At 33.2% G+C, this 25,067-nt stretch overlaps 6 protein-coding genes across 6 annotated transcripts in view; 3 read left to right on the forward strand and 3 right to left on the reverse strand.

Moving 5' to 3' along the window:
* Positions 1-546, reverse strand: part of LOC103579167 (thyrotroph embryonic factor) — a 23,978-nt gene extending 23,432 nt beyond the window's left edge. The window contains exon 1 of the mRNA XM_053739933.1: positions 106-546. The gene's annotated coding sequence lies outside the window, so the exon portion shown is untranslated. The remainder of the gene's footprint in view (positions 1-105) is intronic.
* Positions 1-4,042, forward strand: part of LOC103579172 (uncharacterized) — a 6,778-nt gene extending 2,736 nt beyond the window's left edge. The window contains exons 3-4 of the mRNA XM_008560501.2: positions 2,925-3,107; positions 3,519-4,042. The gene's annotated coding sequence lies outside the window, so the exon portion shown is untranslated. The remainder of the gene's footprint in view (positions 1-2,924; positions 3,108-3,518) is intronic.
* Positions 810-8,482, reverse strand: LOC103579168 (serine-rich adhesin for platelets). The gene is made up of 5 exons (XM_008560497.2): positions 7,999-8,482; positions 7,626-7,670; positions 2,467-2,592; positions 1,905-2,395; positions 810-1,775 (listed from the first exon to the last, which is right to left on the reverse strand). The coding sequence occupies exons 1-5, from the start codon at positions 8,221-8,223 to the stop codon at positions 926-928; spliced, it is 1,737 nt and encodes a 578-aa protein (XP_008558719.1). The 5' UTR covers positions 8,224-8,482; the 3' UTR covers positions 810-925.
* Positions 8,483-9,183: 701 nt separating this feature from the next.
* LOC103579169 (uncharacterized) lies at positions 9,184-15,022 on the reverse strand. The gene is made up of 3 exons (XM_008560498.3): positions 14,783-15,022; positions 14,533-14,653; positions 9,184-14,455 (listed from the first exon to the last, which is right to left on the reverse strand). Exons 1-3 carry the CDS (start codon positions 14,826-14,828, stop codon positions 9,265-9,267), a joined length of 5,358 nt encoding a protein of 1,785 aa, XP_008558720.1. The 5' UTR covers positions 14,829-15,022; the 3' UTR covers positions 9,184-9,264.
* A 3,230-nt stretch (positions 15,023-18,252) lies between these two features.
* On the forward strand, positions 18,253-23,030 carry LOC103580489 (enolase-phosphatase E1). Its single transcript, XM_008562246.3, has 4 exons — positions 18,253-18,582; positions 18,764-18,906; positions 18,976-19,174; positions 19,249-23,030. Exons 1-4 carry the CDS (start codon positions 18,392-18,394, stop codon positions 22,808-22,810), a joined length of 4,095 nt encoding a protein of 1,364 aa, XP_008560468.1. The 5' UTR covers positions 18,253-18,391; the 3' UTR covers positions 22,811-23,030.
* Positions 23,031-23,250: 220 nt separating this feature from the next.
* Positions 23,251-24,990, forward strand: LOC103580483 (ZZ-type zinc finger-containing protein 3). Its single transcript, XM_008562232.2, has 5 exons — positions 23,251-23,750; positions 23,833-23,989; positions 24,076-24,299; positions 24,382-24,504; positions 24,566-24,990. The coding sequence occupies exons 1-5, from the start codon at positions 23,370-23,372 to the stop codon at positions 24,788-24,790; spliced, it is 1,110 nt and encodes a 369-aa protein (XP_008560454.1). The 5' UTR covers positions 23,251-23,369; the 3' UTR covers positions 24,791-24,990.
* Positions 24,991-25,067: the final 77 nt, after the last annotated feature.

Here is a 25,067-nt window from a genome sequence, read left to right on the forward strand (position 1 = left end):
TTAATATCTATATAGATATATATAGCTACATATATACATATGTATATTATACATATACATATATGTGTGCATATATTTATATATATATTTAATGTGTATGTATACTTTAATAAAATAATATGTACAAGGGAGAACGGAACGGAAACACAGAAAATAAATCACCAGTCTCTCAGTAAATTTGTCATCGAATTAGTATATATTATTATTATTTGAATGTTCGTAGGTAAATTTAAGAGCAAACACTTTGAGTTTTATTTTAAAAAAAGTACAGACTATTTAAACGAGAGGTATTAATTTTATTGCAAGAATAAGTATTGCTGCAAGTTGATAGTACGGTGAGAGACGATGAAGAAGCTGATGAACTGCCGGTGAAATAAAATCCACGTATAAAAATTTTTTTTGGCCACCGGTAGGCTGAGGATAGGCCCCGCGAGCCGCGAACGGAGCGAGCACACCCGAAACGGACCGCGTATCACTCACACTCTCTTTGAGTTCACCTCACGGTCCGTTCCGTGGTGAGGCACATTAAAATAACATTTAACCACGATGTTAAATGTACAGGCTTACGAGCTTGTTGAAAATCAATCTAAACCGAGGATACTTTTCATAATTACCGCCATCTGTTTAATGTCTGGGACAACTGGCTTTAGAGCATCTCCGAGGCTAGGGGTGGATCGGGTAGTGCACGTTGAAATGAACCTAGACAAGAACCGCCATGTGCTAGCGCTGGCACACTAGACTGGAACCTACTTCTAATCAATAATGTAGACTACCAGCTACTCGACAGTCGGTAATGATAACAATTTAAATACTGATACATATATAATTTATTTTAAATCACGTGAACATGCAGAAACATTTTTAAATTATTTACAATCACTAATTATGAAATTTCGACAAAGTCCGCGGTCTGGACCCTGGATGTCTAGACCCAGACACTGAGAGTCTCGGCAGTAGATGATGGATTAGATAAATATGTATTTTTGTAACGTCGGAACATTGCTTGAATTTCGGCGGGAGTTGATGACCACCTGCGGTGATTAACTCTGTCTAGGGGTATGTCAGGTAAACCTATTTCTGTGTGGCATCCAGTTTGTTTAACTGGTGTAATTGGCGCCTGGGGAAGACCAACATCGTGAAAAGAATTCATTGAAGAGAAACCACTTTCATCTTCTGCGCTGCTAACGCTCGTAGGTTTCTCTTTTAATCCCAAGTCTCGCTGATTCTTTGTCTCTGCTATAATTGTTTTGTATCTGTTTGTTTTTCTGCTGATTGTCGAATTTGGCGTTGAAGTGCATTGTTTGATTTCACTGATGGTGCGCCCGCAATGCTCATTAATATTGTTACTATTACTATTGACATTGAAACTAATACTATGACGTTCCTCTTCTTCAGCTTTACTACTTGACGAGTTTAATGAAGCGCTATCGAAATTATTGTGAGAAAAAAATGGTTGCAGAGTGCTCGCACTGCTGGCAGACATGTCCAAGTTCCCTTCCTTGTGGAAGCTACTGAGTCTGTTGTCCGAGTCGCGGTCATTAATTGCTGAGCAGTCCTCGATTCTAGATAAATCATCAAGATTATTAGAATTGGTCGATTTACTTCCGTCAGGAGTTTGGGTGCTGCCGAATTCAATTATAACGGAGGCAGAGGTGTTTTCATCATCAGCGGTGACAGCTGACGTTGACGATGACGATGAAGTTCCTGATGACGATGAAGAGAATGATAAATCAGGTTCTCGCATCGCTAACAGTGACTCAGCTGTTCTTAACAACCTACAAAATATGTAATTATCATTAACACCAAAATAATAATTAAGTTAATAAATAAGGTAGTATTTTTTTTTTGTTATCTGACGTCAAATGTATTATTACTGTTAATATTTAAGAGAGATTAAAAAATACCTAAATGCTTCCTGAGATAATTTCTCCGGTGGTATGTGATCACTTTCAATTTTCTCAACAGAATCGCTGTTAGCTGATTTCAAAATGCTACCATCTGATGTATTAAAACTCAATTGCGTTGGACGATGATCTGGTGTTTTATTAAAAGTTCTTGACGATGATGATGATGGTGATGGCGAATGTGAAGGGTCATTACGTCTCAATACAGACCAAGTAAAATCGCGGTAACCAGAAGCATGCGCTGCTGAAATCTGTGTTACTGATTTAGTGCGAGTAAATTTACTTGAAGTAGGACTCGTTGATCTCCTTGACGTGATCACTAATGAATCCTCCGGGTAAATAGTCTGACTACGGCTATTACGTGACGAGCTTTTACTTCGCTGGCTGCTGCTGTTGCTCGCGTGAAGTATGTCCAGACTTTTATGCGCCCGTTCTAGGAAACTTATCACTTGTTTCATCAATGATCTGTACATCTGTCGGCTTGATTCAGTCTGCCAATAAAATAAGTAAATTAATTCATTAATTAAATTATAAATAATGAACATAGTAATCAATAAAATACCTGTTTTAATTGCCACTTAAGTGTATCAACCTGACTCTGCAGAAAAGCCGAATCAAACTGTGAAGTTTCTTGATGAGCAAGTGCATTTTGCAGCCGTTTATTTTCTTCACTCAACACCTGGCATTGCTATTAAACAAAACAATCATTAGATAATATAATAATATATAATAGTATGTGTGTGTACATAAAATAAAATTAATAGCTGATAGTTAAAGCTGCTAGAATAACTAAAAACTTAAAACAAAATATAAATAACAGGCAACGCTTCGGTGACCTTACGAACAAAGGCCTTTCACTTCTCTCATCCCACGCGATTCATACACCCAAATAAATTAATTGTTCATATTAATTAATTATCAATTAACGCCATGAGTATTTTTAATATTTATTAATTTAAAACTACTCAGGAAATCTTTTGTAAAAAAAAAAACAATGTTCAATCAAGTTGGTTTTTACAGGCACGCGTGAGATTGATGATGGGTATTTTTTTGTAAAATATTTAAAATATTTAAAAAACCTGCACGTTTGATATGAAGTAAACGCATTACATATTGTATTACCATACAATAGACCTGAAGAGTAAGAGAAGAATTGCGAGATCTATCCGGCAACGGGCACCTTCTGATAAGATCATGAGAAAGGTATAGAAACATGATGAAAGACTTGTGTTTCTGGAGTCTTAAGACTTTTAAAACTGTCTGTCTGGAGTTTTTTTACAAGTATCTTGTTCTAAGTGTGAGAAATTGGTAAATGGATACAGATCACTTCATTTACTATCACTTATGATATTTAAAGAGGGTCTACAGTAATTCTTGTCAAAGCTTTACTCTCTAACAAATCCTCTGAATGCGAAATTAAGAACGAGGTTTTCATTTTTCAAAAATGTTTATTTAAGACAAAATCCTAGATAAAGTGTCCATTTACTGCTCAAGTGCTCAAGGACAGTATCGTTCGCCGACTTGAGTGTGATAGAAAAAATTTCAGACCTCTCTTAACAAACATTCCATTCATCTGTAGCTATTGTCAATAATTTTATTTTCTTTTGTTTTCAGGAATCCTTTCATTTCGGATATCAGCAAATATGTAAATTAACGAATCGCGCGTAGCTCAGTCGTTGAGTCGCGACTCGCGGTCATACGTCGCCCGCAAGCGGATGGTGTTCTGCATGGTTGCTCACCCTGAACCGTCCACCGTGGCTGAATACTATCATGACGTCATCTGATACGGTCACTGCTTGAATTATTCAGCGTACATATATATCTATATATACGTATATATTTTCAGTAAGCTGTAATCAGGGCAAGGGCTACTGGGATATTGCACGTTTGTTTGACTTAAACTGAAAAATAAAAAAAAACTTAACGGTGTAACGTAAAATTTATCTTTACATTTATATTTAAAAAAGTTGTTTCGAAATTTATTACAAAAAGTGTGAGATAAAAAAGGATTAAGAGATAATAAAAGGCACGAAGAATGTGGGGACTAAAATTAAAATACTTAATATAAATGTATATAAGAGATGGAAAATTTATTTTTGGTGCATTCCAATGGGAATGGAAAGCAATCTCGGTTTATACTGAGCTAGCTGAGTAGACTCGTGCCTTAACACTTAACTTTAACTCGGTTGAACGGTTCTTGAACTGGTGGATACAGTAGAGTAGATACTTACACATCTCTCATCACGATAGTACTTTTATATTATTATATACTCTAGGTTGTATACATATATATGTATATAAAACAAAACTATAACTCTAGAGTACGTAGGAATGCCAAGAAAATCTGTTTGCTTCTCTAAAATGTTTTTGTTACTTATCTCCTTTCGATTCCTGTACAACAACCGATCCTTGTTATAATAATAATTACAATTAATAGGAGTGGAGTCGGCTTGCGGTTATTGCTCAGCTGTTTTATGTACGTCGGTTAAATATATAAACAGAAATACCAAGTACTATTTTTCACTTGCATATCAAGTCACGTTGGGACAGTTTTCAAAAATTTGCCGAAAATAGTGTACGTATTTGGAGCAGTTCAAAGAGACGTGAAACTGGAAATAAATTCAAAATTTTAATCAATTTCAAAGATATTTTCATACGGATTAAATTTTATAAATAATTGATATTTACTTTTTCTTCTTTTCTAAGAACGTGCTGTATATTTTTTTTCTTTTCATGTCTCCGTTTTCATCGTTATTCGGAACAACGTTCCGTCGTACGCTCCAGTTGTCCAGACGTTTTACATCAAGAAAATGTATTAATAAAATATAAACTATACCAAGATGCTATGAATCAAAGACACACTTACTAAACAATAACAAGTCTATCCTATTTTTTTTTTTTTTTCTCATAATTAATCATAAACTACACAAATAAAATAATATTTGAATTTGTGTCAGACATAAATCCCTCCGAAAATATGTATTTCCGTTAGAAAAATATACGTATTGATAAAACCCATATTGAATAGCTATTTTCATACATTTGATATAATGAGTAACCACAAGTTGAAGAAATAAATCAATATTTAAATTTGTGTCAGCTATAAATCCCTTGGATTATGTCCGTTAGAAAAATAAATGTACTGATAAAAACATATATGTTTATAAATTTAAACCACACACATTGTAATATTTAATAAGATGTTATTTTTGTTAAGTACAAACTAAAGAAATTTAGATAACCGTTACATGTCTTGTCTGAGGATATTTAAATTATTTAATATTTAATTTTATAAAAATATTTTTATGGATTTAAATTATTGCTGAGAAAAAATGGATTTTTTCTTCAAACGAAAAAAAGTTTCGTGCTCCAATAAATTTTTTCTGATCCTAAGAAATTTTTTTTTTTTCAATTCATAATAAAAAATATTTCTCGCGCCAAGAAAAATTGTTTTTCTGTGTGCGAGTCTATTAATTACTTTAATAACTTTAATCAGGATTACATATAATTAACTTCCGCGCTTATCGCGTTTAGATCAATAGCATTGAGGATTAAAAAAAAGGTAAATAATGTAATATTGATATAATATATTAGATGTAATGCTAGTACGAATGCATCAATGAACATAATATATCGTGTGTCTCTCGTCAAACCTCATTCCCATCACATTGATTAATCAATAGTAAGCTCTATCTATCATCTCACTTGATTTCTTTATTTTTAATATACATATACTAATGCATAATAAAAATAACTGATATTCTATGAGCATACAACACAGCAGGTGTTCTTCCCACGCTCCTGCACCTCGTTAAATATATTTACCATACATTCGTACATATAATAGTAAAGTGAATCTATATCTACATAGTACGAATGCTCCTAGACTATCATATATATTAACGTTATGAGCTCGAGGATAAAAAAGTCACGCAAAAAAAAATGAATAATAAAAAATCGCAGATTACCGTTGCTGCAAATCCTCTTCTTTAAATCTCCAGCTCTTTCGCATCGGGCTGTAGCTCTCAACACAGCGCGTGCTTTCTCCATATTAATGATCCAGCAACATCATGTATAAATATATATATATATATATATATATATATATATACATATATAAACACCGCCGGCACTACGTTACTTGCCGTTATAGTTACATTACATTAGGAAATTACATTGTGTACCACGTATGCTTTTCCCACTTTTATTTATGAACCTGTTATTTTTTTATTTAATTATAATTGGATTTATTACGAAGACAACTGAACAATAAACCGTTAAATTAAAGACATTTAATTAAATTTGAATAAACTAAACTAAACTAGAGATAATGTAATTTTCACTCTTAAAACCACAGGGGTAATGATGTGGCTTTTAGAACTTCTATCCTTCATTTTTTTTACGACAATCTCATTATATTATTTTCTCTAATTTTAAAAACAATAACGTGGTTTTGGCAATTGCGACAATTTCCAGTTATTATTATTACTCTTGTCCTGGTTGCGTTCCAGTGGAACAAACTATTTTTTTTTATTCGTTTTTTTTATTGTCAAGAGTAAAAAGACTAGAGCTTTCACTCGACTTTACGACCTTCTCGCAAATTATTCTGTCTTTATCTTTATACCCAACATTTTACATTGTACACATTTATCATTATTATTATAATAAATATCTAAGTACATAGACCATCGAGTCTTAGCTCGAATTTAATGTCTGTAAATAAAATAATAATGAAGGATAATTTCTGCTAAGTACTCTATATATATAAATATAAAGAATACTTGTTATATTTATATTGAAAGCACTTAGATAATTAAATAAAATTGTTTAATAATAATTCGAAGGCGTTTAGAGACTGAAGCCACGTACTCCTGCGTCCCATGTTATCGTTGACCGCCCGTACAAAGGTTTGTCAGTGAATAGTAAATACTTAAAACATAAAATATGTATACGTAAAAATGTAAAAGTTAAAATGGTTGGAATTGTAGGGATATTGTGTGTACCTATGTCGTTGATAATTAAAGGAGGGGCTGGAGCGAACTTCCTGCTCACCAACGAAACAACTGACGATTACCCAGTACTTTGTCCTTTCACTTGCAATATACGCAAGATATTAGTTATATCATTTCATAAAAAAAATAACAATGTCGCTTCTCTGTAAAATTTATAAATAATTAAACACTAAATATTATTTAATTACGAGTATTTTGGAGGTGACTGGCTAGTGGTTCGCTCCGGCTACTTAATAATTCACCAGGTAATTTTAAGTTGCCGTGTAACGTGTACCTGTATATGGTGTTTTCAGTATGCTGATGGCCTTGTTCCTTTTGTCTGGCGATACGAAGAAAAAAACATACGCCGGAATATAAGAATAACAATGATTTAAAAAGAAGACAAACAGAGGTTGAGGTAGAGATAGATGACGATGGAGATGGAGGAAGAGGAGAGAAAGGATGTGTCGTGTTTGGCACCTGTTCCGGAAACCGTCCCCTTATCGTACCCAGTAACCCTTTGTTCGTAGTTTACCGTCATCGACCTTTTCTTTTAATACCCATTCAATACAACAACAAACCATATCAACTTAACAGCGATTTAACTACTCGGTGCAATCATTTTTTCACGCTTATTTATTACCCATTATCTTTGACTATTACTATCAGTCTTAACATCAGCTATCAATTTATTTTAATAGCTATTGATATTTAATAACATTATTTTTACCTTACGGAGGTTATTCAATTCTTCGGGTTCTATATTATTTGATATCTAAAAAGAAAAAGAAATTTATTTATTACTAATTAAAATTAATTTAACCATGCAATTGGTCATTTATAAAAAATTAATTATTTTTCTAATGGATAGTAAAAAAAAATGATACTGAAATTAGCCGACTAATTTTTTTTTTAAACAAAAAATTTAAAAAAGAAAATATTTGCGCTTAGTTTTTTTTTAAATTAAACTTGAAAAAAAAAAAATTCAAAAATTTTGACTTGTCTGCTAACTTCAGGATCATAAAAAAATAGTAAAACTTTTTAAAATTAATGAATATAAAAAAATCTGACAGATAAATTAAAAAAATAAATTAATTACTTACATCATTATTACTGTTATTATCTCCAGAATGCTTCTTTTGAAAATTATCCAAAAAATTATCAACACTCAATGATGAAATATTAAAACTATCGTTTAAATTATCCATATCCAAAATTTTATTATCATGATAAGATGAAACAAAAGATCTGGCGAATGAACTTTTGAATATTTGACTAATAGACACATCACTAGCAGTAACACGATTTAATTTCACATTATTTTCCATTATAGCTAAATAAAAATAATTATTTATCAACCAAAAATAAATTTATTCAGTAACAAAAAATATCACTATGTAAAACGCAAATCACATCACTGACACTTGGCTGGATTTAAAAAAACTCTCACGATTAATTACTACTAACCTCATTGAACATTGTCTGAAGATCAAACAAAGACTAATTAATTTAATTATTTTTAATAAATATATCTAATTTAAATACGGTCTAATTAGACCTAGAACATTACAGCAAGACATGAGAAACGGCACTGATGGAAAACACAACGGCGTGCTCGGTACGCACCGCATTTTAGTCCTTCCGCTTTATGCGCCTGCGCGCGCGGTAGATTCAAAACGCCCGCGCAGGCGCACAAGTTTAAAATTAACGCGCCCGACTACTTTCAAGTAAAATGACTAAAGAAATATGTACGTACGTCCAAGATAATAATAATAGAACTTAGAATTAGCCCGTATTGTAATCTAAAGGTCAAGAGCTACGAGATTTAGGGTTTGCAGCATACCTGGATATTTTAAATAATTTTTAATCTCCAGTGTCTAGACAACTCCGGACATTTAGCATTATTACAGACAAAGACTCGAAAGGTCATTTTAAGTTTGTCTTACTTTTATCATTGTACAGAGTACACTCTGCTCTACTCTATTCTTAAAAGTAAGTATCATTTAGGTGTGCTCAATAAACAGTACCCAATTCCCACGTAAAAATTTGCCTGTAGCTTTTAAATTTACTCAATTCACTTATAGTTTTAAGGATACTCACAGCTATTATTACAATACAATAAGATAAACCCATCGACGCTCGGATAATTCTTGGGTCTGAGGAATTTCCGTTGTTGTAAATCACCTGAAACTTGTTTGCTGACGTAAATATAAATATATTATTAACATTCCTAATTCAAATACATAATAAATAACTATCTTAAGAAATAGTAGATAAAAGTCAATAAATAAATTCTCATAAACAAAATTTTATTATAAAATATTTACATTTAACAAATAGTAACAACAATAATAATAAAACTGGTGGTCTCATGATGGCCTGGAACGATTGATATTTAAATTAAATGGGCTGTTGGTTTTAGGAGAATTTGAAATATGTAAAATAGAAGACTCGGGTGCTAGATGCCAGCGAACTTTGTCGGCGCGATTATTTAAAATAGCGGATTTCCGTAAATCATTTCTGTTTACGCTATCGGGGTTTATAAGATTGTTATCACGCTCGGGAGTCCAGCAATTGGACCACCTTCTGTCCGCATTAGGTGTGTGGTTTGCAGACTTGTTTGATGATTTTTTGTCGACCTCCAGTTGTATTATTGCCGCGCATTCCGCGGCATAGGATACCGGGTCACGGATTCTAGCGCTAAGTGAGTCGAATGCGTGTCGCAGATGAGCCTGTCGTGGATTGCGTGTCAGTAATGTGCGTTCGGAACAAAAAGCCGTTGGTATACTTTGATACGTGCTCTTCCGCCACTCAAGATTCAGACAAGCAATGGCAGATCCTACTGTTGCTATTCCGGTGAATCCATGAGATGCGATTCCTTCCCAGAATAAGATCGACAGATAATATGACGAAGAATCTTCATTATTATCATCGTCATCGTCAGTAGAAGTCTTGAATGCTAAATTAACTGTTTCGAAGTTCTTCATCCCGTGTGGTGCTGGTCCAGTTGACACGACAATACCCACGGTATCAAATTCACCGTACACTGGATTAAAACCGCGCTGGGAAACCTCTTGGATCGAAGTAAAGGCACGTGGGGGACAGGTAATTTTAGTAGCTACACGTTCGAAGATACTTGATTTACCGGCTGTTATTTGAAGTTCATTGACTCTACGTCCTGCTGCCAGCACGTTGCGTATAGCAATGCAACTGTTTTCTTTCAAATTACTTTGAAATTCTTCGTCACAAGACCAGATTGTCATCATCGCTGACAAATCATTATCAGCAATCCTAACCTTGAGTATCGGCGTAACATTTCTACGGTCTGGTAAATTATTTCTCACACGAGTCTCCAATTCGTACTTTGAAGTTGAAGTTTGGGACTCACTGAAAGAACGAGCAGTCGAGCAGATCGCGTCAATGCGTTTTTGACACTCGGTTTCGTAAGCTATCGCTGCTTTCTCTTCACACTTTGCGTTACGTACAATTGACTGTCCGTCGGCCGTTTTCTCGCGGTATAAAATTGGATAGACTCGCGCTACAGCGACTATTAATTTACCAATAGCACCACCGTTTGACTTAACGGAGCTCAAAGTCACGGGCAGCGGACCGCATGTGCGGTAATATCCGAGTTTTGTGTCCCACCGGGCACGACGCGTTGAGTTTGTGTGAATTTTTAAACGCACGTCTTTAGTTATTTCTAAAGGATACCGACCTTCTTCAAGATTAACCAACTCAGCTCCCTGGATCATCAATTTTGTTCCTTCTTGGAGTTTACCTGAGTTAATATAAGACTGCATCGCTGAGTCAACACTCGCCGGAACCGAGTACCAGCCATCGGTTAATTCTATTGTGTCTTTAACTACTTGGCAAACACAAAGAACTAGTCTCCGTGAAGGCGGATCGTCTTTTTCTAATATTCTCCTCAGAGCTGGTCGTTCAGATCTGTCAATCTCTCGATCATAACGATACTTAAGCTGTCTCATTAATATATCAGGTGTTAAAAATTTATTTACATGCCTGCTATTTAATTTAATACGATCCATTGACCCAAGCTTCCATACAATCCACCTGTAATGGTTTTTAAACCAACCTTGAGGCAGTAGCGATGGATCAACACCTGGACTGGCTAAAAATGACCTACTAAATTCATCAACACCTACTTGGTTATTTTTATCAGGTACTAGAACAGCTCCGTCACCAACTGGTACGCTGACTTTAGTCCTCAAATCTTCGAAATAATCACTACTAAATTTGTAAGCACTTGCGGTCGTTGAATTAATTGACGTTATGGATGGATCCAGTCCTCGGTCTCGCAGTTCTTGAGATGTACAGTGCACTGGTGCATGATTACTGGAGTATTGTGCCAAAGAAATTTTATTGTCAGCGCGTTTTAATTTTAACAAGGATCCAACTGTAGGCTTGACTTTCATTTTTTTTTTACACATTATTATTTTTTCCTGCTCCAAAGCTGCTGCGCTTCGTTGCTCATGAATCTCTTCGATGCCACCATTAAATTCTTCCGAGAATTGCGTCTCAAAGTAAAGTTCTTCGGGAATAGAATCGTGCTTGGGTGACTTGGCAACAGAACCTGGAAACGACCTAGATCTTTTTTCAGGCTTCGGATGATCTTGATTGCGATAAGAGCCTTCAGATCCGCCGCTCCATATTTGCTTATCTGAATTAGCTGTCTCGACCCAGGTGTCTTCAGCCTCGAAGTCAATGTCTTCGTTCAGCAGCGCGTCAACACTCGCACGCACTTCGTCATTAATAATAATACTGGAGTTCAAATTAACGTTGGCATCTATTCTTTTAGCTTGCAACGTCGAGCCAACAAGATTGCGATCACTGTCAACGAGGTCCTGTTCCAACAGCATTGCTGATTCCAGCAGACTCTCATCCTCTTCTTCAATGTCATTAAAAAGTTTACGTTTTTGCAAATCTAGTCCTCCGCAAAGACGTTTTCTGCCTGCTGGTGTCTCATCATCAGTAGCTTTGCGTTTACGCGCATTATTTATGCTCACAGAATTATTAATCAACAAACCTGTACCTGAACCTGTACTAAATCCAGATCCAGATCCAGATCCAGATCTAGATCTAAAAGTACTTGACCCAGGATAAGAAAACCGCTGGTTTATTTTTCCTTTCTTCATTTCCAATATTTTATTCTCGCAATCCGCATCTTCGAGATCTTTAACAAACGTTGCTTGTGCTCTAGATAAAGCACTCTCAGCTATTTTTATATTTTTACCAGATCCAGTTTGGAATCCCATCGCCATCGGATTTATCGGCAAGTCTCCTAAATTTTCATCATCAAAAATATTTTTTTTAACACAATTATTTTTATCCTGACCCACTTTAAATCCAGATGTTGAAGCAACTGGTTCATTAAACTCTTTCTTCCGCTGACCATTTAATTTACCTTGTTTTTCTAAATTTATTTTATTCAATTCATCATCAGCCAATATATTTTTCGCTTTCATCAAAGCGTTATCATCTATTTTAATATTTTTCCCACGTCCGGTTTGAAATCCCATCATCACCGGATTCATCGGCAAGTCTTCTAAATTTTTATCATCAAAAATATTTTTTGTAATCGCACTCTCCTTTAAATTTCTATTTGTAAAAATATTTTTACCAACTAAACCACTTTTTTCAACCCAACTATTTTTATCCCGACCCACTTTAAATCCCGACGTTGAAGCAACTGGTTCATTAAACTCTTTCCTCCGCTGACCGTTTAATTTACCCTCTTTTTCTAGATCTATTTTATTTAATTCATCATCTGCTAATATATTTCTAGCTCTCACCAATGCATTATCAGCTATTTTAATACTTTTCCCACGTCCCGTTTGAAATCCCACAACACCAGCCTCACAACTACCATCAAATTGTAAATCTTCATCAAAAATATTTGTACTATTCGCTAAACTAACGCAACTTTTATTTACATTTGTACTTTGTTTACCTATCAAATTTTTAATCACCGGTTGTTTGAACATTATTTTATCATTAGTAGTACTATTTACATCTAAATTGGTAACAACAGGTTTAAAACTATTATTACGCATTAAATTAAGTCTACATTCATTTTTATTGTCTACACTACAATTAGCACTATTCAAATTATCAAACTCAGTAGATTCAACTCGTGAAACCGCTTCTTCAAGATCAACATTAAATTCCAAGGATTCAAACTCGTCTGTTACATTTTTCAAATCCTCAATTTTCTTTTCACGCGAATCAGACCCTGCGGTTGATTCTTCATGATTATCAACAAGTAAATCAATATCATGCTGACCATCATCACATAACAATAACAGTTTTGACGATCCCACATTTTCCCAAGCAACTAAAATATCTTTATTACTAGCTGTCTTAAATAATGAGCAAACGTTAATTATCAGTGGAGGTAGTAATGACTTAGACTTATCTTGGTTTACATTCTCACTGGAATATTTTATCCGTAGCTTCTTACCCAGTGGATAATTGCTATCAAGATAATTATCGTAAAACCTTTGATACCTCTGAGCAATTTTTATACTTTTATCTAATTCATGAATATTAAAGCCTTTTAAATTATCTTCCGACGACGAAAGATGTTGATGAGCTTGTTCACTAACGAGATCATTGTGTTTATTTAATATTACTTGACTGCGTTGACGTGAAACTGGCGAAAATCCTTTAAAATCGGGACTTGTTAATGGCGTTTTTACGGTAGCTATTAATTTATCCGAGTCTGAACACTCAGTACTTATTAATTCGTCATTTTTATTATTAAATACTGGATTATCTTCTCTGAAAAATTGTGAGAGAGGTATATCTTGATCGTGTTGATAAGATTCATCATGTGGATGCTCTACTTCTTCATCTTGCTCTTCATTATCATCTTTAGCGAGCTGCGTAAAAGTAACAAATCCCTCCTCATTAAATCGCGGCTTTTTTAATTTACCTTGAGGTTGACACGAGTATTTGTTTGTCTCCATGGCCACGTAGTCCTTGAAGAACTCAGTGTCTGGTATCTGGATTATGTCATTTTGATTTAACCGCGAAATTTTTGATGCTTTCAATTCTTTCAGCATTCTGAAACGTTCAACGGGTGACATCGAACCAGAAGATCTGATTCCACTGGTACTGGAGCTTGGATTTGAACTGAAACTCCTATTACTGTCATCCAGCCTCTCTTCCATCGACTTCTCAGCAATAGGACTTAAGTAGACAGTTGAATTCACAATATTAGAGTACTCATTCTTAAAATGGCTGCTTTGTGACGTAGCGTTAGAGATGTTGCTCAATATCCGACGACTCAGACGTTTCTTTTTAGCTCTCGGAACAACAGGTGACACAGGAATCACATCCTCGATATTAAAATCCGTTGGTGTGAGTCTCAGAGCATTGTAACTTATGTTTTCCTGGTTAATATTACATGGACTTTCTACTGGCAACATTCTACCTTTGTTCGCTTCCGGAGTTTCGAGGTCAGCTGTCCAAATTGGTGCTTTTGTAAGATGCGGACCAAGGCTGCACGGTGTTGTAGGACATTCCGGTGCAGTGAAATCTCTAAATTGATTTTTAAATAATTAGTAATCTATTTATTGATAAATTATTACCATAAAAAATATATATAAACATCTCACGGTTGTTTGTATGGAGATGGAGAACAACCACATGCTTGAGAGAGCGGTAATGATTTAAAAGAGGCATCGATCTCTGGAGATTGAATACTCGAGCCTCGTACTGACAAATAATTCTCATCATCTAGATACAAATAAGTTGAATTAATAAATTCCCATTACATGTACTGTCAAATTTCAATTTCCATGAAATGTAAAAATAAATAAGCCATAAGAAAATTGACACTAAGTATAAACAGATATATTTATATACCTCCAAATAAATCTTCTGATTGATCAGAATCATGATCAGTGTCCATTTTAAATTAAATGCTGTCACATTACGCCAACATATTAGTTCATATTTTTTCAGCGCTATTTTTAATAATAATTATTATTACTGTCATCAGAATGTTATTGAAAAATATGTAACTACAATCCTGTTGTCTTTTGTAATAAATTTGACTTATAACCAAAAAATTTATCTGGCGACAAATTTTTAAATGGCGCGGCCGCGCACTCTGGCGGTCGTTTAAGTAAATTATTATTTTGCTTCGACTAAACTCGGAATGTGGCGCCAGACTTTGCGGCCGCGTTATTTAAAAATTTGTCTTCCCGCGCAGTTCATCGCTGTCGTGCCATTCTATAGTTTAAAATTTTTTTAATTAATTATAATTATAATCTTTGATTCATCAGTTGCTCATCCCCAACACCACGTCAATTAATTTTAAAAAAAAAAGTATTGATAAAATAAACAATTGATTATTTAACATTTGTTAACAGAACACACAACAAGTACAGGCCGCATTTCGGGCGGTCATAGAAGAGTTCGAGTAACTGGGTCGGACAATTTGGCTAAGACCGATACAACAGCAGCGGTAATCGGAGTAACGACAACTTCGGAAGTGGTTGCCAACAAGGATACGGTGGTGGCCCCTTTAGAAGTAATTTCAATTCCGGTGGACGACCAGCACCCTACGGTACTAGTATGGGCCCTAGTGGAAGACAATCTGAAGACGCGAGGTGGATGCCACCCTTCGGTGGACAAGGACCAATGGGAGGTAATTCCGTTGGCGGTGGCGGTGATGGCGGCTACGGCGGAGGCAACCAAGGCTACGATGGAGGTAATATGGGCAGCGAAAGACGTTACTGATATGTCTAATATAACATCGCATCTTTATGACGCAAACATTCTCCCTCTAAGGTAAACCCTAATGCTACTTGTTGTCTTCTAGTCCGTCAAGTACATAGAAAATCTTGTGTACTATACTACTGTGTGTTAGTTAATTATTTATTAGTTACATAAAAATAAACAATAATAATATTTGTGCAAGAGATGCGTCACTCATTGTTGTAAATTATTGAGCTTGCATTCAGGGATTATTCTATTTTATATTTGATGTTTTAAAAATAATTGTATTTCATTTATTAATAAATATATCAAGTAAGAATCGAAATATAACATTTAAATATTCCTTATCATCGTAAATCCTATTTATTAATATGTAATAAAAAATAGATAGATATTAATCATAATTAAAATTAATTAGTAATAGAAAGCAGGGATTGTATAAAGAAAAAATATAAATAATATGTTAGTATTTTTATTATCATTATTCATATTTTAATTATTCTAGCACTAAATATGACTGAATGTCACTTGAATATATACCTATATTATTTATATCGCATTACTTATTCCAAAATGACAGATTTTTACACTCCCTTTTGGTTTTAGGAAGCTTCTCAAAGCCAAAAAAGTGTGCATAGAAAAAAAAAGATTCATTGACACAAAAAATCTTTACTCCCCTAAAGAAAATTTTTACTTACCCCAAGAAATTTATATGATATAAATAAAAAATAATTTTTGTCGCTCATTAAAGAGAATTATATTGTCGAAGCTTTTAAACAGCAACAACTTGCATTTAGAACATAAAAGATTTAGTCAAAATAAAAAATTTAATATCGTAGATAATATAATTAAATTCTCTCTTACTTCGTTACTTAATTAATAATCATAACAAGATTTTAGCAGTACGAAATTAATTAGAATGATAGTTTTGAGTAGATAATTATAATAATTATTTATTACTGTAAGTATGTGTCAATATAGTAAGAAGCATTTTTCTTTATATTGTCCATATTTTCTTCACCTATACGCATTATTTTGTTCACAATTTCAGAATTTTTTTCCTTGAAATTCATGTATTTTCTTCCATAATCCGTATTCTTGACAAACTGATTGGCAAAAGTACACTTTTCTAAAAGTGAATCAATTCTATATGCTTCCTGGATCATTATTGATATAGTAAAGGTGTTGAATTTCAATTGAAAATCTAATTCCGGTTGGTCCTGAGGATTAGATTTAAGGTAGACTTTTTCCAGTACCATATGGTTGTTATCGTAGCAGCAAATCGCCTGATTCTGGATATTGAAAAATGTACAGGTGCAAGTAAAATCATCAAGGATACGGACTACGAAAAAATCTACTTCGAAGCTAGAGAAAAATATTCAGAAGCTGTCGATAAACTTATGAAAATTAGCGATCAAGATATCCGGCAGCTGAAAAAGGATCGTCATCACGAGATTGACCTGTAATTACTATTACTACTATTAATCAATTATTACTTAACACTAAAAAAAAACATATGATATTTTGTATCTAAAACTATTATTAAGTATATTATAAAATAATTCTAGCTATTAATATTCATCCTAAATGTATTTTCAATTCTCTGATGTTTTTGCGAATTATAACTAAATAGAAAAAAAATAACTCGAATCAAGAAAAATATTCTTGCTACAATAATTATCTTAAAATTTTTATATCTTGAATCAAGGTTTATTTTCTCAAGTCAAGTTTTTGTACGTTGAGTTAAAATGTTTTCAAGACGTAAATGTTTGTTTTTTCATTTTGTCTCATTGATTGATTTATCGTTTGCATATTTTTTTCTAGTAAGAAAATATTTTTTTTAATAAAATAAATTAAAATCAAACTGTCTATAAATAATTTTTTTTAAGATATTTTTCTTAGTTTTTTATATTTATTAAGATATGTATTCAGTAGTTAATTATGTGATTAATTTAATAGGTTCTGACTCAATATACTGTACAAAAATTTCTATTAAATCATTGCATTATTTTTTTTTTTTTTTTATAGAAAAAATTACAAATAATAATTCATCTATGGTTAATTGATTTCAACAAAGTAAATAAAATAATTATATACTTTTATTTAACTTATTGTTTTAATGTAATTAAATAAATACTCCAAAATGATAAATCATCCCAGCTTCACATTTCAAATAATTGTTTTATTTAAATATGCGTTTATTTTCTAAATTAATTAAACAATACTAATTACTAATTATAAAATTTACTTTTCATAATAAAAAAATATTATTACTGTTTTTAAATTATTTTATTCATTGTAATTAATAATCAATATCAACAATGGCTTACTATCAATATATATATATATATTTTTTTATTTCCGGTAGGTCAACTTATCTCAGTAAGAAATGTAAGTAATTGTTTTAAAAAATTTACCAAGTGCATATTCAAAAATTAACGCGGGTTTTTAAAACCAAAAGTAGTTTTCGTCATTACCGATTTCATGTAAACAATATTTATCTATTTATCTATCTCATCGTCACTCGAGTTTTCTCGACTGATATTTGAATTTTATAACACAGCTATTGGTACGTGGCCCAAATTGGGATAGCCAATAATAAATAAAAAGAAAAAAAATTACGATAGCGCCACCGCGCGATTTCCGTCATTTTAAAAAAAATACACGCTGGATCATATATAATTAAGAGGTTATAATTTATGATAATAAAGTTATTAATTATAGATAAAGTTAATAAAATAAGTTTATAAAATGCCTCCAAAAGTAAATACATGGATAACCTGGAGCATACAAGAGTTAAATGAATTAATAAAGAAAGAAAATTCATGTGTTTTTAAAGAAACATTGCAGAGACACGTTTCTTTGCACCCGATCCATTTGAATGATACTAAAAAAGCCTTAAAAGATATTTTGAATTCATCAATAAATACTTTTGACACTGAGTAAGTTCATTTTATTTTAAATTCTTCATCTGTCTCTAAATTATTTTTATTTTTTTGAATTTATCAGTTCTGTTGAATTTAAATTAACCATTGAGGTTACCCATGCTTCCATGAAAGTCTTACATGCAATTTTTAACTAATCATTTTATTTAACACTAATAATTATTAAATATTTAATTAGATTTAATGGGCTTTTGATTGCTTACAAAAATCCTAAACTGTTATGTCCACTGGGATTCATAAATTACGACAATTATTTCATCCACATGAACGTCCAAGCAGACTTTTATATATTTCGTCCTACTGTTGGAAGTGTACTTACAGGTAAGTCCACTGAATTTAATTATCTAATTAATTATTTTAATAAATGATTTTTTATTGTTTTGCTTGTAGGTGTCGTTAATAAGAAGGAAGAGAATTACATTGGAGTCCTAGTTCACAAAGCTTTCAATGTGTCCATCACAAAGCACATGAAAGATGATGACTCATGGCAAGGACACTACCTAGAAGTTGGCCAAGAAGCGACATTTACCGTCACTCAGGTCGATTTACGAGCCAGAGTTCCATTTATACGAGGAAAATTGTTAATAAAGTAAGAATTCAATTTTTAGTGTTTGCTATTTGCTGAGAGTAATGATCATTAATTTTTTTTTTTGTTTTTTTTAGTGATACTGTTGATGGACAAGATGAAGAGATTGATGAAGATGAAGATATTGATGAAAATTTTGACAATAATTTAAATGAAGAAGTTGAAGAGAGGGAACATGATGCAGGACATAATGAAGCTGATGAAAGTCAGGTTGAAAGTTCAAAATCTAAAGGGTATGCTAGTTTTCTTGGTACTTTTGACAGCAGTGATTCCGAGGATGAACGAGTTCGTAAAGCTAAGAAAAAGGGCAAGAAAAAAAAGAAGAATGATGATGATGGAGAAATTTTACAGGCAGATAATAGTGAAATGCAGGAATTGCCTGATCAGTTTGCGTCTGATGTTTCTCAAAAGAGAAAGCATGATGATCAGAATGACAGTTATGAGTCTAAGAGCAAATCCAAGCGATTAAAAGTTAATAACTCTGTAGAAGAAGAAGATAAAGAGGAAGAGGAAGAAGAAGTAGAAGATGCTGATGAAAGTAATGATGAAATTCCTCCAAGTCAACTACCAGTTAGTCCAGTTCGATCCTCAGTTATCAATCATGATGAATCATCAATTTCTAGTAGTGATAATAAACCGAGAATTATTCATGATGAAGTATTACTTGGAAAAAGTCTCAATTTCAAGGTTGATAAAAATATTGAAAAGAAAAGTAAGCAGAAGAAATTGCCGGCTCATAATATGTCTGAGAGTGACGAAGATCGATTGTCGCAATCGCAGTCGCAGTCGAGTAAATTTGATAGTCTAGAAGAGGAGGAGAAGGATTTACCGGCTCCAGTAAAAACTGGCAAAAGTATTTCCCATGATATTTTAATGAAGCATGTCGATGAGACTATTGATGAAGTTATTAAAAATTCTATGTTATTCGAGAACCTAGACCCTGAAGAAGAATCTGATTTATTTTCTTCGAATGAACAGAGGCTTGAATTTCACCCAAGCTCTACTGTTAAAGAAAAAACTAAAGAAAACAAAGCTAAGTCTAAGAAGATTAAAAAACCTGAACCACTTGGTAATTCAACTATTATTGAACGGCGTTCGGATTCATCTGCTGAAGATAACTCTCAAATACAAGAGCCAATGATCAGTCCTGTTAAAAAAACCAAAAAATCAAAACCTAAAGAATTTGTCGAACCTCAAGTGCCGTCGTCGAATAAACAGGTTATATTATCTAATGAAAGTGACTCGTCATTAGTTACACAAATAAAAACTAAAAAACCTAAAAAGTCTAAAAAATCTAAGGATAGAGATGCTGAGATTAATAGTAGTGTATCTAATTCTTTACACGATGAAGAATCTGAGCTACATCCGAGTATTATTAAGATTAAGCAGGAACCTAAGGAAAAGAAGTCTGACAGGTACAATGGGATTGTTGAACCTGAACCTGTTGGTATTCTGATGGTCAATGGATCCCAGCTAGACTCGTCTGAAGATTCTTCTCAAACACACGAGACAGCAGTTAAAACAAAAAAATCGAAGAAGTCTAGCAAAAAGCGCGTTGAAGAAGAAAGTCACGAAGAACGCAATGCACCAGCAGATGTAGAACAGAATGCTATTGAAGAATCAGCAAACATTCCTAAACATAGTATGATTGTTGGTAATTATTCGGATAGTGATGATGATCAGCCAAACCAATCAAGATTCTCGTCTCCTGTAAAGGTTGAGAAGAATATTGTACAGAAGCATATTGATGAGACCATCAATGAAGTTGTAAAGAAACCGAAAAAGTCTAAAAAATCTAAAGACTCTCCAGTGAATAACGAATCGAATTCTATACTTGAAGACTATTCCGATCTACTTCCGCGTATTAATGTTAAGCAAGAACCTAAAGGGAAGAAATCTGATAGGAATAATAAAGTTGTTGAACCTGAACCTGTTGAAACTCCAATGGTCAATGGATCACAACCAGACGCATCTGAAGATTCGTCTCACACTCACGAGTCAGCAACTAATTCTGCTGAAACTAAAACTAAAAAATCAAAGAAGTCTAGTAAAAAGCGCGTTGAAGAACAAGATAGACCAGCAGAAGTAGGACAGAGCTCTGTTGAGAATCCTGAAATAAGAAAGATAGCAAATATTCCTAAAAATAGCATGATAATTGGTGATTATTCGGACAGTGATGATGATCAGCCAAACCAATCAAGATTCTCGTCTCCTGTAAAGGTTGAGAAGAATATTGTACAGAAGCATATTGATGAGTCCATCAATGAAGTTGTAAAGAAACCGAAGAAGTCTAAAAAATCTAAAGACTCTCAAGTAAATGACGAATCGAATTCTATACTTGAAGACTATTCCGATCTACTTCCGCGTGTTAGTATTAAACAAGAACCTAAAGGGAAGAAATCTGATAAGAATAATAAAGTTGTTGAACCTGAATCTGTTGAAATTCCGATGGTCAATGGATCACAACCAGACTCATCTGAAGATTCGTCTCAAACTCACGAGTCAGCAACTAATTCTGCTGAAACTAAAACTAAAAAATCAAAGAAGTCTAGTAAACAGCGAGTTGAAGAACAAGGAAATGAAGAAGAAGATAGACCAGCAGATGTAGAACCGAGGACTGTCGAAAAGTCAGCAAATATTCCTAAGAATAGTATAATAATTGGTGATTATTCAGACAGTGATGATGATTTACCAAATCAGTCAAGATTATTCGCTTCTGTTAAGGTTGAGAAGAATACTGTAGAAAAGCATACTGAAGAAGCTATCAATGAAGTACCTAAGAAACCGAAGAAGAAAAAATCTAAAGACAAAGATTCTCATTCTGCTGTCAACTCGTCTGTTGATGAATCAGAACTTGATTCAATCAATGACTCAGAGGTTGCAGTAGACACGAGCAAAATTAAACAGGAGTCAAAGAAAAAGAAAGTAAAGAAGATATCTAACGGTATTGAGAATCCAATTGGTAATTCAACCATCAACGAATCTCAATTGGATTCATTTATTGACGCTGATGAAAGTGTTTTAAATTCGTCGAGTGAACAGGAGACTCCACTGCACTCCAGTGTCGCTAGAATTAAAGAAGAACCCAAAGGGAAAAAATCTAAATCTAAAACTATTGTTGAGGCTGACCCTCTTGAGAACTCTACGATCAATGAATCACAGTTGGATTCTTCTAGAGTACAAGAGCCAATTGTGAGTCCCGTTGAAATTGGAGCCAAAAAATCCAAAGACCCAGAATTTGTTAAACCTCAAGTGCCATCATCGTCTAAATCGTCGCACAAAGAAAGTACATCAGAAGAAAATGATTCGTCGACGGGTAAAAAAAATAAAACAAAGAAACCAAGTTTCTTTGTAGGCGTGAAGATCAAAGAAGAACCAGCTTCGGATGCTGAAGGCTCCAGCAAAAAGTCGAAATCGATACATAAAGACCTGAACAAGGAACAAGAGACAGTAGAAATAAATAATGTTACTAGTAGAATAAATGTAAAAGAGGAAGTAGTTGTTAAGCAAGAAGATAAAAAATCAGGTAAAAGAAAACGTAAAGATACTCATAATTTGAGTAACGTTAAAGATGAAGCAGCTTCAGACGTCGAAGGACCTGCTGCTAAGAAAAAAATAAAATTAATATTTACAGAGTAATATTAATTATTTTTAGTTTTTATATTGTTAATTAGTTACACTGATCATAGCTAGCTTGATAAATCTTATAAATATATGTAGATATATTAATGTAAATATTTCTTTTTGTTCACTAACATACATGACTATCAGTGAGTACAGTGTTATGATAATTTTATTAGCAAATAATATATGTGACGCTGTATAAAAATAATTATTATGGAATGAATATAATAAATTTATTTTTTAATTTTAATTACATGGTGATTTAATTTTTGATTAATATTTAAAAATAAAAATTACACGCGAATTATTTAAATTGTTTTCATTTTGAATCTGTGATAAACGATATTTGAAAATTGGCGCGTAATGGACTTACTATGGTGCTGCCACCATATAGTTGAGTGACAATCTGCAAATGTTTAAATACACGTGCTCATTATCACCAAGTAGTAGGGGAAAAGATTATTCATTTTGCACGCAACCAGATGCTTAACCAAAAAAATCATTTGCTATCAATCAAATGTAAACACATTTTTCACTTATAAATCAAAAAAATAATTTATTAGTTTAAAAAAAAATGGAGTCGAATGAACCAGTTATTGATGAGGATGGAGAATTTTACTTCGAATCTGACAGCTTGGCATTGAAAGGTAACAAAGATTACATGGATCTACTCAAGACTATTGTAATTCTGGAAAACCAGAGGACACGTGCTATTGAAGACATGGATGAGTTACTGGCTCAGCGCGCTAATGCTGTCAAGGACCCACTGGGTTTTGTTAACAAGCTGCAGAATGGCGAACTGTCAAACTTACCTGGTGACATAAAAGTCGCAGAAATTCCTTATATTGATTGGAGTCGTTATAATATTTCTGCTTCTGATGCTCGGTTGAAACCACCGCAAACTCGACATGGAAATTTCCGCACCCAGCCCAAAGTAAAGCAAGATGATGGACGGGTAATTTTTATTTTTAATTTATCAATAGCTAGTAATTAATAATAGTAAGAATAATAATAATAATAATAATTAATTATCTTAGATTTTTGTACGTGGTCGTCCGTTTGATGAAAGTAAGCCAGAGACTTTCAACCAACCATGGACGTGTGCTGAGCAGTGTAAGTTAGAACAATTGTTGATAAAATATCCTGATGAAGAAGTTAGCATGCGACGATGGAAGAAAATTGCTAATGAATTAGGTATTTATTTTATTTATTTATTTACAATAAATTTAATTTTTAATCTGACTTGCTTAATTAATTTATTGTTGATTTTAATTATCTAGGAAATCGTACCGCCAAACAAGTTATGACAAGAGTACAAAAATATTTTCTTAAATTACGTGCTATGAATATGCCTATACCTGGACAAACTCCAAAATTAAATCCAACTACTAAGAAAGGCATGAGTCGTCGTAACTTACATAGAAATACATCATTTTTTCCTTCTTTACACATGATCGATGATAGGGATTCTGATGACAGACATCAGTGGATGATTAGAGACACGGTAGGACATAGCAATTCATAGCACTATGAATTTATTTCATTTAAATTGACTATAAATACTAAAATTATCTGTTAATTTATAGAAAAATGATCAAGCTCAAAATAATGATGAAGACACGGATCTTTGGCAGATTGAATTAATTAAAAAAATAAAGTCGGAAAAAGAGCAAGAGCCTTCCAGCCTGCAGCAGCACTTTGGCTACAAGGTATACTTTTTTAATTGCCTAAACTTAGAACGATGATTTATTATTTTTTAATTACTTATAGTGTATATGCTGCGAGGATGATCCGCTGAAGGGCACCAGGTGGAACTGCGTTGAATGCTTCAACGTTAACTTGTGTTCAGATTGCGTAGTAGCCCAATTGGAGGCAGTAAATCCTATACATCCACCGTCACATAAATTGAAAGCGATTTCTTCTACGGAGTCTAGTAAAAATGATGATCTTGATTATTCGTCTTATGATTATTTGAACCCTAATTTTTTATCTTGAAGAATAAAAATTTAATTTAATCAATAATTTGTTAATTAGAAATTTTTAATGTTGATATTTTTATTAAACAAATTTAAAAAACTAAAAAAAATTATTTGGTCTAAATCTGGCTGAAAAGTAATTAAGAATGGGCTAGATTTGTCTATTTTTTCTGAATAGGTACACTCTGTTTTTAAATTTTTACCGCCACTCAGAAGCGCCATGCGCTCTAACTGTCAGCGCTTATCGATAATTATGACGCCACAGAGCTTGTAATTTTAATTGTTATTATTATTAC

The sequence above is a fragment of the Microplitis demolitor genome, chromosome 6 (assembly GCF_026212275.2).
Source record: "Microplitis demolitor isolate Queensland-Clemson2020A chromosome 6, iyMicDemo2.1a, whole genome shotgun sequence".
Lineage (NCBI taxonomy): Eukaryota > Metazoa > Arthropoda > Insecta > Hymenoptera > Braconidae > Microplitis > Microplitis demolitor.

Excerpts from the sequence above, each read along its gene's own strand:
- LOC103579168 (XM_008560497.2), bottom strand. The coding sequence starts at position 8,223 with ATGGAAAATAATGTGAAATTAAATCGTGTTACTGCTAGTGATGTGTCT. Across the intron at positions 2,593-7,625 it reads AATTGAATAACCTCCGTAAG|CAATGCCAGGTGTTGAGTGA; the intron begins GTAAAAATAATG and ends TTTGTTTAATAG. Across the intron at positions 1,776-1,904 it reads TTATCTCAGGAAGCATTTAG|GTTGTTAAGAACAGCTGAGT; the intron begins GTATTTTTTAAT and ends CATATTTTGTAG.
- LOC103580483 (XM_008562232.2), top strand. The coding sequence starts at position 23,370 with ATGGAGTCGAATGAACCAGTTATTGATGAGGATGGAGAATTTTACTTC. Across the intron at positions 23,990-24,075 it reads GAAAATTGCTAATGAATTAG|GAAATCGTACCGCCAAACAA; the intron begins GTATTTATTTTA and ends TTAATTATCTAG. Across the intron at positions 24,300-24,381 it reads AGTGGATGATTAGAGACACG|AAAAATGATCAAGCTCAAAA; the intron begins GTAGGACATAGC and ends GTTAATTTATAG.
- LOC103579169 (XM_008560498.3), bottom strand. The coding sequence starts at position 14,828 with ATGGACACTGATCATGATTCTGATCAATCAGAAGATTTATTTGGAG. Across the intron at positions 14,654-14,782 it reads ATCAGAAGATTTATTTGGAG|ATGATGAGAATTATTTGTCA; the intron begins GTATATAAATAT and ends ATTTGTATCTAG. Across the intron at positions 14,456-14,532 it reads CCATCTCCATACAAACAACC|AGATTTCACTGCACCGGAAT; the intron begins GTGAGATGTTTA and ends AAATCAATTTAG.
- LOC103580489 (XM_008562246.3), top strand. The coding sequence starts at position 18,392 with ATGCCTCCAAAAGTAAATACATGGATAACCTGGAGCATACAAGAGTTA. Across the intron at positions 18,583-18,763 it reads ATAAATACTTTTGACACTGA|ATTTAATGGGCTTTTGATTG; the intron begins GTAAGTTCATTT and ends ATATTTAATTAG. Across the intron at positions 18,907-18,975 it reads TGTTGGAAGTGTACTTACAG|GTGTCGTTAATAAGAAGGAA; the intron begins GTAAGTCCACTG and ends TTTTGCTTGTAG.